Source organism: Myotis myotis, unplaced genomic scaffold (genome assembly GCF_014108235.1).
Source record: "Myotis myotis isolate mMyoMyo1 unplaced genomic scaffold, mMyoMyo1.p scaffold_m19_p_15, whole genome shotgun sequence".
NCBI lineage: Eukaryota > Metazoa > Chordata > Mammalia > Chiroptera > Vespertilionidae > Myotis > Myotis myotis.
Genome location: NW_023416319.1, coordinates 10,827,033 through 10,840,945, shown reverse-complemented (window position 1 = coordinate 10,840,945; position 13,913 = coordinate 10,827,033). Strand labels below are relative to the sequence as shown.

At 39.4% G+C, this 13,913-nt stretch overlaps 2 protein-coding genes across 10 annotated transcripts in view; one reads left to right on the top strand and one right to left on the bottom strand.

Moving 5' to 3' along the window:
* The window catches only part of SHOC2 (SHOC2 leucine rich repeat scaffold protein), a 96,109-nt gene that overhangs the window by 28,996 nt on the left and 53,200 nt on the right, over positions 1–13,913 (top strand). The window contains exon 1 of one of the 2 annotated variants that reach the window (XM_036336011.1): positions 13,351–13,524. The exons of the other annotated variant lie outside the window; for it this stretch is intronic. The gene's annotated coding sequence lies outside the window, so the exon portion shown is untranslated. Of the gene's footprint in view, positions 1–13,350; positions 13,525–13,913 lie in introns of those variants that run through there. 2 annotated transcript variants of the gene reach the window in all.
* The window catches only part of BBIP1 (BBSome interacting protein 1), a 16,192-nt gene extending 2,279 nt beyond the window's left edge, over positions 1–13,913 (bottom strand). The window contains exons 1-4 of one of the 8 annotated variants that reach the window (XM_036336028.1): positions 13,815–13,868; positions 12,615–12,713; positions 3,042–3,094; positions 1,159–1,230 (exon numbers count right to left, since the gene is read on the bottom strand). In XM_036336028.1, coding sequence (XP_036191921.1) covers positions 1,159–1,204 — 46 coding nt within the window. In that variant the 5' untranslated portion in view covers positions 1,205–1,230; positions 3,042–3,094; positions 12,615–12,713; positions 13,815–13,868. Of the gene's footprint in view, positions 1–1,158; positions 1,231–3,041; positions 3,095–12,614; positions 12,714–13,670 lie in introns of all 8 variants that reach the window. The other 7 variants (XM_036336024.1, XM_036336027.1, XM_036336021.1 and 4 more) reach the window with 7 other exon arrangements.

Sequence of the window (13,913 nt, the reverse complement as noted above, 5' to 3'; positions counted from 1 at the left end):
GAGTTCATGAGAAAGACAAGTTTAAAACTTTATAGCTAAGATTCTAAGTCATATAAAGACACAAAAGATTTGGAAGAAATGCATAGTACCTAAAAATACTTACATAGTGAAGTATGGCATTAATTTAACACAAATATTTCAGATTCCTGAGTGTTTCACTGAAAACTTCAGCATTTCTTACTATTGTTTGATTTAGGTTTTTTTTGTTTGTTTGGGTTTTTTTTTTTACCCAGATTCAGACCTTATTTAATACTAGAGGCCCGGTACACAAATTCATGCACGAAGGTGGGGGGGGGGAGGGACCACAGGAGGTTGGCCGCTGGCCCTGAGGAGGGAGCCGGCCCTTGGCCCCCCTGGAAAAGGGGCCATATCTGCCACCACCCACCCCTGGTACCCTGTCCCAGCCGGGGCCTGGAGAGATGACAGTCGCCGGGCCAGGTGCGGAAGGAATGGACACTGGACGCCACTGCCACTGTCGGTGCCCCGCCTCCGCCCTCCTCCTCCCCTCGCCTCCACACCGCCACCACGGCAGGCGGGCAGCCCCTGGGGAAGGGAGAGGACAGGAGCAAGACAAACCCTCGTGTCAAGGGCTGACTTTCAATAGCTCACAGCAAGGGAGCTGCTCTGCTACCTATGAAACCCCGACCCAGAGCAGGTCCCTATGAATGGTGGGGGCCGGCCAGACGGGGAGGGGCCGCAGGAAGGTGGCTGTGGGAGTGCACTGACCACTAGGGGCCAGCTCCTGCATTGAGCGTCTGCCCCCTGGTGTTCAGTGTGTGTCATAGCAACTGGTTGACCAGGTGTTCCGGTCATTTGGTAGTAATGGTCGCTTAGGCTTTTTATACACACACACACACACACACACACACACACACACATATATATATAGAGAGATTATGGTGTAATACAGTGTGCTTTTTCATTAAGAATTTTGGTTGTAACCTGCAATCTTGAATATAACGGGCTTTCTAGGTTTAAGAAACAGTGCTTCATTTGTCATCCTTTTACTGGGAAAAATAAAGCGATTGATGGATAGTAAATGTGGGACACAACACAGTAGTTTCAGATTCTTAGCTATTGAGCCCACTATGAGACACTGCCTATTACTTTTTATGTTCCTAGTATATCCTATCACTTAAGTAATTGTGATTTAAATACCTTGTTTTGGAAGAACTTCCCGGAACATGGGCTTCACCTCTGCCATATCTGAATTGCTGGATATAGTTTTTCCTTCAAGAAGAAATCAATTAGTATTATTCAAGAATGAATTCCCAATGTATCGCATGAGACATTTCCATTGTAGTTTAAGAAGTAAAATCAAATCCTTAAACTACCTATCCTCATATAATTTCCCCCTTAATTTCTTGTGGATTTTGTAAATGAAACAAGGTTGAGCTAGTTCATATAAGCATCTAGATCTTGTCAACTTTCACTGGTTAATAGTGTTAATTGGAAGACTGCGTATTCTAAATTTACCCCCCCCCCCAAGTGAAAAATTGGCAGAAAAATTGGCACTTGTTTAGACAAAGATAATTATCTAGTAGATGTCAGCTGAGGAAAAGGGCATTTGTGTGCGGCCACCTTGGTTTACTGATAATATCTTCCCTGAATGATGGGTGACGTAAATAACATGACCATTTGGAAGGAGGTAAGAGGTAATTAAGGGAAAGGATGAGGTAGGAGGTAAACATTTCCTAACATTCTCACTTCTCTCAATAGCTGGTTTCTACTTTAATCCTTTTACTATAATGGCAAAAGGCATCCTAAGGATCAGTTACTGGCTGCACACTTTCAAGTTGTAAGAAAGTAGCAAACAGGTGAAATTGGCTCTTGAAGAACAGAAATGAGGTATGCTTTCAGTTTGCTATTCTCCTCAATATAGAAATGCTAAATACCAATGAATACCCTTATATGAGTATTTTGTGAATATCGTAGCATATACGCCATCTCTGGCTGATGACTTTTGTTCCCACTGTTACATCCCAGATTATAGCTTCGCTATACATTCAAGGTATTCTGGACGTAATTTGTGGCCTGATCCCTTTCCAAACAGGTGATTCTCCAGATAGTCCCACCCTTTTTGTAATATTTCATCATACCGATGCTGATGCAACCTTACCATGTGTCTTTCACAACATCACCACCACAGATTTATTATTTATAAAGTGGTGATGCTGGCTTGGTGCCTGCCTTAACCGCCCACTGCAAATGAGTTGTAATCAAATGAAGCTGCTTAGTTATTCCCACTCCACTACTACTTTGACATTCCTGATAAAAGCTTCCTACTCTTCATTCACCAAGCCTCTTCCCCTCATTCAAATTCCTATTCCAGAACATCTAAGCAGCAATCTTACCACTATGCTGCTCTTTCTGGGAGTGAAGATGAAATGGGGGATGGACTAGAGAATAAAGCAAGCAACTCATCACTAACTGGAATCTGCGATAACTGCCTATGCAATTTCCTTAGAATGCATAGTTTTTCCTGCCACATTCTTTCCTTCTTGCACTTTGGCCTGCCAATGGTAGGTACCTAGTAATCATCCCTACCCCCTCCTCCCCGCCCCCGCGGGTTATGTTGAAGGCTAGTAACACTACAGATACTTGATTACCCTGAATATAACTGAAACAACATAGCATCTCCATTACAGATATCAATGAAAATATTCACTACGCCCTTATTTGGGCCTAATCTGACATTGCTACTGAAAAGGATATTATACCCTATAGATGTTGATAAATGTGAAGGAAATACATAACAGCTAAACATTTTTGTCACCAACTTTTTATCAAAATGTTAAACTGGTGGGTGAACAATACTAAACTCTTAGCTGTTTTATAGATTAGCAATGCCAGCCACCCGAAATTCAGTCATTCCTTTGCTTTCTTTGGTATATACCTCTTTCACATCCAAATTCTGTCCGGAGGAAAACAGTGACACTTGCTCCACCAAACCTTAGTTCTCAGTTTGACTAAGCTGCCATTGTTATGGAAAGGGTGTGGGCCAAAGGCCAGGTGTGGGGAAGATCAGTGCCATCACTTGCCTGGGTGGAATGCTTTACTAGGGTTGGTTCTTGTTCCTCGGTCCCCTTAGGCACTGGCAGGAGAGAAACAGGAAGGGAAGGGCTAAAATAAGCATGGTGGTGGCTGGATGGGCACATCGGCAAAGCTACACTGTCTTCATAATCAACTGCCCAGGGAGTCAGAGTAGGAAGGAGCATTAATTTCCTCCAGATGGCCTGCTACTAGCCAAACCTGGGTGTTCTGTTAGGTGTAATATGGCCTAAGAAGCTGTGACTGCTCTAAGGGTACTTTCTCATTGGGAAAATGTGTGTAACAGACAGATGGGCCAAAGAAGAAACATGCCAGCTATGGCTGAAATTCATGTTTATCATAAAACTGCCACGTCATTCAATTCAATAATTATCTGTCTACCATGTGCCAGGCACTAGTAATTAGTGAACAAAAGAGACAAAAAACAAAAACTTTGCCCTTTTGGAGTTTGCAGACTAGAATAAGAGGAGAGAAATAATACAATGCTAGGAGATAGTACATGATATAGAAAAAATAAAGGGATTTAGGAATGCTGGGGGTCATGCATTGCAGTTTAAACAGGAAAATCACTACAGCCTCATTAAGGTAAAAATCATTCTCATTTTGGTGTGTATGTTATGTCTTTTAAAATTACAAAAAAAGTCAAAAGCCTGATAGTATCTGCAGTTAGAGAAGAGAAATGGGCCCGCTCTGTTGTTCGGTGCGTTTGTTGGTAGATTTCTTTTAGGATATTTTATAATAGCTATCAATATTTTGTAGTATTTACAAAAACTAAATACGTACATTTTCTTTGACCCAAACATTCTACTAAAAGTAATGAGCCCTAAAGAAACATAGCAGGGGTGGATGAAGATGTAAGAATAACAATGTTCATTAAAGCACTGCATTGATAAGATAAAATGTTCAGCAATGGATAAATGGGTAAATGTTCACCAATATGTCAAAGGTTACATTATGGAATAGCCATACAATGGAATCATATGGAACACCATGCCAGACTAGAGCACTAAAGCATACTTTTGAAGCTCGAGACTATATATCAGTGGCCTTCAAGTTTTATGCTTCCATAACCCCCACAGATTTTGAAAAACTAGGTAGATAAACTACTCTTTTACATATTTCTAAATTGACATAAATTTGTTATGTTTACTTCTAAAGGATATAATTTCCAGCATACTTAAAAATAACTTTTATATCAGTCTTTGAAAAATATACCCAGTATAATCTAAATATTAGAGTAGTTTGATAGCTACCATTATCCATTAACTAAAAAAGAATTTATTTTTTATTTTACATTGTTTTCTCCCTAGACCTCTTATTTCCATTCCACTTAATTTTATTTTAATATATTTTCATCCTTGAACACATTTTAATTATCATCCTATCATACTTCTACAAAAAATATTTATAGATGTAAATGAAAACTTAAAAAATATTCTGGATTGAGTTGTTAAAATTAGTGAAAAATTGATCAAAACAAATTGCACATTAACAAAATGATTACTGAACATAAAAAATAAAGTTAATGGCTATATATCTGGTATTAAGCTTTGGATGTAAACACTGGAATTGAAAAGGATGCTGTTTTCTATGATGATGATTATTCTTTCAGAGTAGAAAATAAATGTAATATAAGAAGGAGAATTTGGGATCATGTGTGCCTATGCAAACAGATTTTTTCTTTCAACAAAGGTACTAAATGTCTGTAATGTGCCAGCCACAATTAAATGAGGGAGATACAGTGGATAAGAACCAATTCCTCTCCTTGAGGAATTTGGGGGAGGTGAGATGGAGGAGAAACCCAAGTAAATAAATAGGTACAATTGAACATAGTTTAAATTTAATAAAAGCATATCTGCTGTGCCTTAAGAAACCAAAACCATGAGTGACTTGGCTCAGGATGCGTGACAGTGGCTGGTCTCTTAAGAATCACTACACGACATTGGGACTAGTCCCAGAAGGATGAATGGGGGTTCACTATGAAGAGAGCTGGTTATGAGGCAAGGGGAAGGTGTTCTAGACAAAGTGAAAAATATGTTCAAAGAAAGAAGCATTAAAAAAAAAAAAAAAAGCCCAGTTCTGGTTGGGTGGCTCAATTTGTTGGAGCATCGTCCCACATACCAAAAGGTTTAAGTCCCAGCTAGGGCACATACCTAAGTTGCAGGTTTGATCCCCAGTCGAAGTGTATGCAGGAGGCAACCGATCAATGTTTTTCTCTGTCTCCCTCCCCTCCTTCCCTTCTCTCTGAAAAATCAATGAAAACATTCTAGGGTGAGGATTAAAAAGCCCCCCACAAAACTCAGTGTATGTACTGTGGTGGGACTGGCAAGGTGGAGGCCAGTTCATGCTCAGCCTTGACCGAGCCAAGAGCTTGAAGTTCAGATTTAAACGTCCATCACCAATCCCCGTGTCCCCCTACACCTTTTGGGTGATAAGGAAATGATCAAGGATGACTGAGATTTCAAGCTAACATGTTTGAGTGGATGGTTGCAGGTATTAATGTAAGTTGGGAACACAGGAGAAAAAGGTTAGGAGGGAAAGGTAAAGACCATGAATGAGGTTCAGGCCCACTGAGTGTGGAAGTCCAATAGGAAAGTAAAAAGAACTGGAGGCCCAGAGAGTCAGTGCTACAGTAGTTTAAGCTACACACATGGCTATACACTGAGTGGCCAGATTATTATGACCACCCCATCAGTACTTCGTTGGGCCACCTTTTGCCTTCAATACTGCGGCTATTCTTCTTGGCATTGACTCCACAAGATGTTGAAAGGTGATGCGAGAAATCTGAAACCATGCCTGATGAATAGCACTGTCCAGTTCTGTGAGATTTGATGGTTGTGGAACCAGCTGCCTGATGGCTCTTTTAACTTCATCCCACAAATGCTCAATTGGATTGAGATCTGGTGATTGTGGGGGCCACCTAAGCAAGATAAAGTCTCCCTCATGTTCTTGAAACCACTCCTGAACAATATGAGCACCATGGCATGGCGCATTGTCTTGTCGGAAGAAGCCATCTCCACTGGGATACGCCATCAACATGATAGAATGAACTTAATCAGCAATGATACTTAGGTATGTTGTGCTATTCAGATGTTTATAATGATCTGGCCCTCTAGCAACTTCAGCGCAAAATTATAGCTAATTTGCCTACAAATGTCAGGTTGTCATAATAATTTGGCCACTCAGTGTAATCTCACCTAAGAAGGATGTGGAAAGATGGCAGATGGTGGTAGGATTGGTGGTATAGAGTATATAGAGATCAGAGTATAGTGTAGTGTCTAAGAGAAGGACCTGGAGACAGATGAGTCATTTAAACAAATTAATTTTCTAGGCCTTAGTTTCATTGGTAAAATAAAGCTTATAATAGCATTGACTTAGTTTATTAAATAAGAGAATTAATGGTAAAGCCATTAGACCAGTCCTTAGCACATGTAAAAGCTCAATAAATTTCAGTGACTCTTACTGTTATACCATTACAGTGTTGTCCTTAAATTAGATACTTAGGAATAATAGCTTATTGACATGTATTAGCGTTATAGAGGCTTATTAATAAAACAGAATGAACCCGGCTAATGTGGCTCAATAGTTGAGCATCGACCTATGAACCAGGAGGTCACAGTTCCATTCCAGATCAGGGCACATGCCCGGGTTGCAGGCTTGATTCCTGGTGGGGGGTGTGCAGGAGGCAGCTGATCAATGATTCTCTCATTGATGTTTCTATCCTTCCCTCTCCCTTCCTTTTGGAAATCAATTAAAAGTATATATATTTATTTAAAAAACAAAAACAATGAAGAAAAACCTACAGGCAAGCAGGAACACTTTATAATTGTCCACTCATTCCTTCACACACTTTTTATCTTAAAAGTTATCTTGAAGAATACTTTCAATGCCTACAAATCTACTTTAGCTTCTTTCCTACAGTTTATCATAGTGGCTCTTAATTTTTAGTTTGCTTAAGAATAACAGAAGTGTTTTAGTACAAAATCATGTATTTTAACTACATAGATATTCAAAGGGATTTCTATAGTAATTTTGAAAAAATCTTTTACCCTAAGAGGTAACTTTTGAATTGAATTACTCATTTACTCACCCTCCATTGCATCCCCTCATACATAATTAAATTTAACAGACTCAAACCAGGTCTGTCTTGTCCAACATCAATAGCTGGTGAGTAGAGAAATAGAATTTGAACTCAAGCCTGACTCCAAAGCCTGGTCTCTTCAGTTTCCTCTCTGTGGGAATGGCCTGAAGATCCCCAAATGGATTTAATATGGTGCCCCATTGCAAGAACACCAACATTTAAGATAATAAGAGGAGAGTAGACTATAGAGTGTAGAAGCCAATGAAGGTTAAAGTAATATGATCTTCAATTTCTGCTGAAATGGGCAGTTTTGAAGCTACTAATTATCTTTGCAAAGGAGGATGAAAATAAAATGAATAGAACAAAAATCTCAAGATACAAATGTAAGTGCAGCATACTGACTAAGGCACTGCATTTTTTTCTCTTTAGTTTGAGAATTGTGTCAAAATCAGATTACTGTATGGCTCTAAAGGAGGATTCAGCATTCCAGTTCTGTTTGATACTACCCTGAAAGAAATTTAGCAGGAAAAAATACTGCTTTTTATTTGTGGTCTTTGTTTATAGCATTAGCATTATTTTTAAAAGATGCCACTGGAACTTTAAAATCGCAACCTTAATTAGAAATATGCAACGCTTTAAAAGTTACAAGTTTTGTATTTTTTCTCACAGATACATGAACATATGATAAGCCCAAGATCATGGGTTAAAGAGCTAGACAAGACTATTAGCTTTAAATTGTAATCTAGTTTCATCTAGGCATCTGGAAAATGTAGGCTATAGTCATATGGGGGCAGACAAAGAGAATAGATTACTAAAATCCAAATTCAATTCCTGGTAACGCAAAGCATCATATACTATGGATCAGAAATATCAAAATTAAAACATACTGTGGGTGCCAAAGCCAAGTCTTGGTTTCTAAAAATGCTCAGTACAGTATTTAGATATTTTTAAAACTGTCCTCCTAAGTCACACTAGTCTCCTCAATCCATTTTTAACCTTTGCGAGGTGCCCCAAGGAGCCATTCTGTAGGTCAATGTAGTTATCTTCCATATGTGCCTACCACTCCAACCAGCCATTAGCTCTTCATCATAATTCTTCTTATCCATCCATTAATTTATCTAAAACTTACCAGCTTATCCTAATTGTACAGGACCCAATTTTAAATGTTTGAATTTAAATGCTTCAGAGTATCTAGGATTCCAAGTATTTTAAATAAGCTTCGACAGTAAAATCCAATTTATCATTTAAAACAAGTTTGTACTGGAGTTTGTCTTCTTTGTTTCCTTTGTTTTCTAAGTATCATGTTTATACCTTAAATAGTGTACAGAACTGTATTCTGGATGCTCTAGTGCTGTGTGACCTTGAATACATTGTGTAACCAATTGGAGGTCTGATTTTCTTATAAAAAACATGTTTAGTATATGTCCTGGGTTTCAAAGTTTAAGTGGAAAGTGGATATAAAAGTGCTTAGAAATATTGTTTGACCCTTATTATCCCAGGTCTGATTTTCATATTGCTATAATAAAGGATTTGCTCGATTTTCAGTTAAGTACCTTTCTACACTAAACATTCTTTGAGTCCTCATTAGCACCATGGTAACTATAAGACAATATGAAGGTGTTTTCCATTTAAAATCAGTTTTACTTATTTATTTTTCAAGAGCATGTGCTGGCAAATGTGTTCTTAAATATATATATATTAATATAGTTTATATTTTATTACTTTGGACTAATACATTCTCACATTACAAAGGCAATTTAGTACAAGAATCTTTTTTTGATATTTGAATATTAAATATATTTTTAAAAATATAATAAAGCAAACCTATTTCATAATATAGTGCAAGGAAGAAAAAATATGGACAAGTTTTTAAGTTGGCGGCACAAGTGAAAACCTTCAAAACTATCATTAAGGGAATAGAAGCTTGGTGTACATAAGTACCTATCTTGAATTTCTGATGAAGGTGACAAGTCACCTGTTGCCTAACTAGATAAGTAAATGCACCTGAAATATGGCAAAAAGAAAACATTGCTTAAGCATTCTGAGATTCTCAACCAAAGTACCAATCGTGTTTTCATGTAAGAGACACAGAAGTAATAAACTTGGTTCTATCTAGTTAAATGTTTTTCTGGCTTGCTAAATGCTTAAAAATTATTTGAACCAATGTTTAAAAAGCAGGATATGTTACCTAAAGGGGTGGGGAACCTTTTTTCTGCCAAGGGCCATTTGTATATTCATAACATCATTCACTTAACATATATTTATGTTGCTATGAAAAAAGCTCCTAGATTTAATGAATTTGGAGTCCTGCCTGTGTGCCTTCACAGGGCCAGACCAAATGATTTCACAGGCCTTATTTGGCCACACTCCTGCTTTAAGTAAATTCAATCTGGCTAGTTCAGGTTGTGGATGGGGGTAGCAGGACTGGTAGGAAAAACAGCAAAAATGTTTATCTTTTGTCTTATTCAAGACTTGTGGTTGACTTAATAGATGGATTTTCAAAAGCAGATTTATGAATGTGAGCTAACATGAGAAAAAGGTACAAGAGGGAGCCCCAAAAGAAAGTGTTTTTCAGCAGACACAATGTAGTAATGCTCACGGAATGGCTGCCCACATGCTAGCTGGGTGCCTAATTTGGTTTGATAATGCTCATCTGGAGATGCCAAATAACTTCATATGTCATGTAGTTGGAAGCCATATTCTGTTCTGTTCTGCTATCTGGCATCTGCTGGTAGAAAAATGTTGCAACATGTTTCAATTTAGCTAATGACTCCAGACTCATGGGAATGAAATGTGTGGTGTCTAGCTTCTGGAATGTGCCTAGGCCTAAGAACAGGAACTGTTCTTCTTGGGTGAACCTGGATGATGGCATTGGTTCTGGTATACTCCAGTAGCAGACATTATTAAGTTAGTAGAAAATGACACAACATCCTACTCATGCAAAATGTCTTTTTCTAATAATTTTTGCCATTTTAAAATTCAGGACTAGAAAGTGGTCCTAAAAATGTTATTAACCTTTTAAAAAGGTATTTGAAGAATTTCTTACATTCTCAGCATGTGAGATATACAGCTATTTCAACAGTATACAAGGAAGGAGAAAAATTTGATAATTTCTTCAGTATTTGGTCCTCACCTGCATCAAAATCCCCTGGACCATTATTAAAAGTAGATTTTTCTGGAGGCTTCCCCAGACTCTCTGAATCAGAATCTCTGCTTATTTTATTAAGAGCCCCATATTAAACTTGGAGAACCACTGTCTTAGATTCATTATTACTCAATAAATTCATGCCCATGTGCCCAAATTGGACTGCTTTAGAAGTTATTAATAATAACTACCACACACTGACTACATACCATGTGCTATTCACTAAGTAAAACACTTTATATATAGTTGAGTCATTCTGTTCAACAATCCTAAGGGGTTTTATAGCTCTATTTAATAGGTGATAAACTGTCCAAAGTCACCAGCTAGTGAATGGCCCTGTTCTGGAAACCCAGATCTGATTCTAAAATCTGTGGTCTTAATTGGTATATTCTTTTGCCTTACTTGAATATGAAGTCAACTTAAAATTATTTCAGTCCCACATGAGCAAAATTCCTTCTCCACAAAAGAAGTGACTGATGGAGTACATTACTAAACTTTCAATTTCTGCTCTCCCAGAGCATTTCCTTCTGCTCCCTTAAGTGCATTTTCTTCCTTTCACTTATCTTTAATGATCAAAAAATAAGTCTAGGATATGAGAACTACTGAGCTTGGCAGTTTTGGGAGTTTTTCTCATGATCATCAAGCAAATTCTGGAAGTACGTCTCTATCCATTGGGCAGAAAATTTTCCTAATGTACCATTAAGTATAATCTTGATTTTGCAAATTTTCATAGGCTTCGATGAATGTTACCAAAAAGCTATCACAGAACACCAAGACCAATTAGGACTTGCAAGAGAATTTCAGGGGGAAAAATAACACCTAAATTGAAATGTGGTCAGATGGCCAGCAGTTGCCTCAATATCTGCTTTGGTAACATCAAGATTCATTTGTATATGAACTGCAGGGCCCACACATCTTTCATCAACAGTCCTTGGAGAGCCATGAGTTGAAACTCAAAAACTATGCTGACATCAGTACACTTTGCTGCGGATTACATTGCGTCAGCTCCAAGTGTAGGAAAAATAGCAACATTTAATAAAGGCAGGCAGTCAATCTTGCCAGTCCAGGGCACTAATGCATACTCCACACATACAGGAGCATTAAATACTAAACTGTAAGACACCACAGAAAGATGCATGTGCTGAGAAGTGGAATGAATTCAACTCATGGCAGGGATAGATGTAGCTGCATTTGGGAAGGCGTAATCATGATTGGAAAAGTATGAATACTGTAAAGTATGCTCGAAAAAAAATGTTTAGTAGAATCTAATCAAGTCTGTAGACCAACTTCTGATTTACAAGAGACAAAGACCCTGGCCTGAACTCTTCAAAATGCCAGTGTAACAAGGAAAAAAAAAAAAAAAGGAACTATTCTACATTAAGGCTAAAGAGTTACAATATCCCAGTACAACATAGGAACCTTGACTGAATCCTGATTCTTTCTTTGCCAGGGGAGTGGAGGAAAAGACATTCTTAGGTCAAATGAGAAAATTTACTTGATGGATTTTAAATAGTACAGAATTATTAATTTCCTTTGTTGTGATAATGATATCATGTTTTGCAGAACTTTATAAATCTTGGGAAATACATGCTGGAAATTTTAGGGCATCTACTTAATATTAGGTGTCTGCAACCTATTCCCAAATGGTTCAATGACAATGAAAATGTGTGTGAGAAGGGATGAAATAAGTATGGAAAAATGTTAACAATGTTGGACCTAAGTGAAGGGTATATGACTGTTTATTGTATTTTTTCAACGTTTTAAATTTTTGAATATTTATTTTAATAAAAAACTTGGGGAGTAGCTCATGTTGGCAAGTCTTCAGAGGGGAAACCTAAGGAAGGTTGACTAGTAGGGACTATGCTGAACTTCTGATAAACTGAAGTTCTAAAAAACTTTGCTGGCAATATCTTGGGCATCCAGGAGACATCTCAAAATTCAACCTTTCAGTAAATACTTACCAAAATATCATGTGCAGGGTAAAATGACAGGAAGATGAACCTGATACAAACCATTCTATTTAGGCATAAACATAGTAGTGAAACTAAGAACATAAGCAGCTCTTATATATAAAATAGAGGTTGTCATATAAGAGGTACTAAGAGTGCTAAGTAAGCTCAGAGAAAATTACTTCCTGCTGGGGAGAATCTGGAAACACAGCTCCAAGGATAACCAGGACATGAATACAGAATCACAAAATGTAGGCGCTTCAGTGATTAACCTAGGAAGAATTGAGTAGTTCATTTTGGCTGGGATATGAGTACTAAGGAGGTAGAAATTAAGAAGGTAGGTTTGCACCCTTGTTGACTGGCTGGGTAAAACCGATTTTCAATTTACCTGAAAGTTCTCCTGGTCTTTTTCCTTTGCAGCTTTAGGCATCCAACCCGGTATCACCAAAATGACTTGACAATTTTTTATTCGAGCCTAGTGAAAGAACTACATGAGATAGTGAGTGACAACTCTTGTAAAGCGTCACATATATACTAATACTGTGTGTATATATATGTATATATATATATTTTTTTCACAAGCATTAAATTCTTTAATAAACCGCAGACATGCAGAATTCGGACGTAAAACCTTCATCCAGAACTGCAATCAGTGCTTACAGATCCTCAAGAGAGGAGAAAAAAAGAAAAGGGAGAAAATTCAAAATATGAAGGAGGCGGGGAAATAAGACTTAGAAGTGTTGCTGCCTTGGTGGGGGACCGTCCTTTTCCTTTTTAGCTAGGAATGGAAAATGATTTCGTCAAGCTCCCTAATTCTTCGTCCTCCAAAGGTCAGGGGGTGAAAGTACTTAACAGGAACTTGCGGAGGCGTGGTCAGGAGCTGGGAGCGGGAGTGAAGGGCTCCGCCTGAGGCCCGCGCCCTGGCCCCTCGGGAGAGGGCTGGCTGCAGCAGGGCGAGGGGGCCGGTGGAGCGGCCTCGCCCCACAGAGAGGCGGAGGGAGGGCGGGCCGCCGCCTGGCCAGCCCGGAAAGAAAAGCTGCTTCCAGCGGAAGCAACTCAAGGCCCGGCTCGCCTCCGCGGCGCTCTGTCTCCCAGGGACCGTCGGGCCCAGGCCTGCATCACAGGGGGAGGCCCAGGGACACCCACATCACTTCACGACTCCAGTCGGAATGGGCACTCTCGGGGCCCCGGGGGCGCACGCGGTTCCCACTCTTCCGCCTTGACCCCATTCAGAAGTGCCAAACGCAACTTCCGGGCAGGACAGGGATTTTCGGAGCCCTGAACTCTTGTTCACATAGGTAAGTGACCAGACGTCCCAGCAAACTAAGGGCCAGGACACCTGCTCCCTCCTCGCCCCCATCCCAGGCAGCTAGTCCGGAATGTTAATGAACTTGCCTAACATGGGATGTCTGGTCACCTTTGGTCCCATTATGGGTCTACTTACAGATGCTTCTCTTCCCAGACCGCTTAGCTGTTGCCAGGGCAACGGAGGGATAGGACGAAGGGAAAACTACGTCACACAGGAGACGGGAGGCCCGTAAACTCCCGTTGCCATGATCAGTTATGGCTGCCTGGGCTTCAACGGTACCTTCCTATTGGGTGTTGTCTCTACCCCGCTGGAGGCTTACTTTGTGACCCGGCGAGCTCGCGGCGCCCAGCGGGCGGGAGAGGGCGTGGAGGAGCAGAG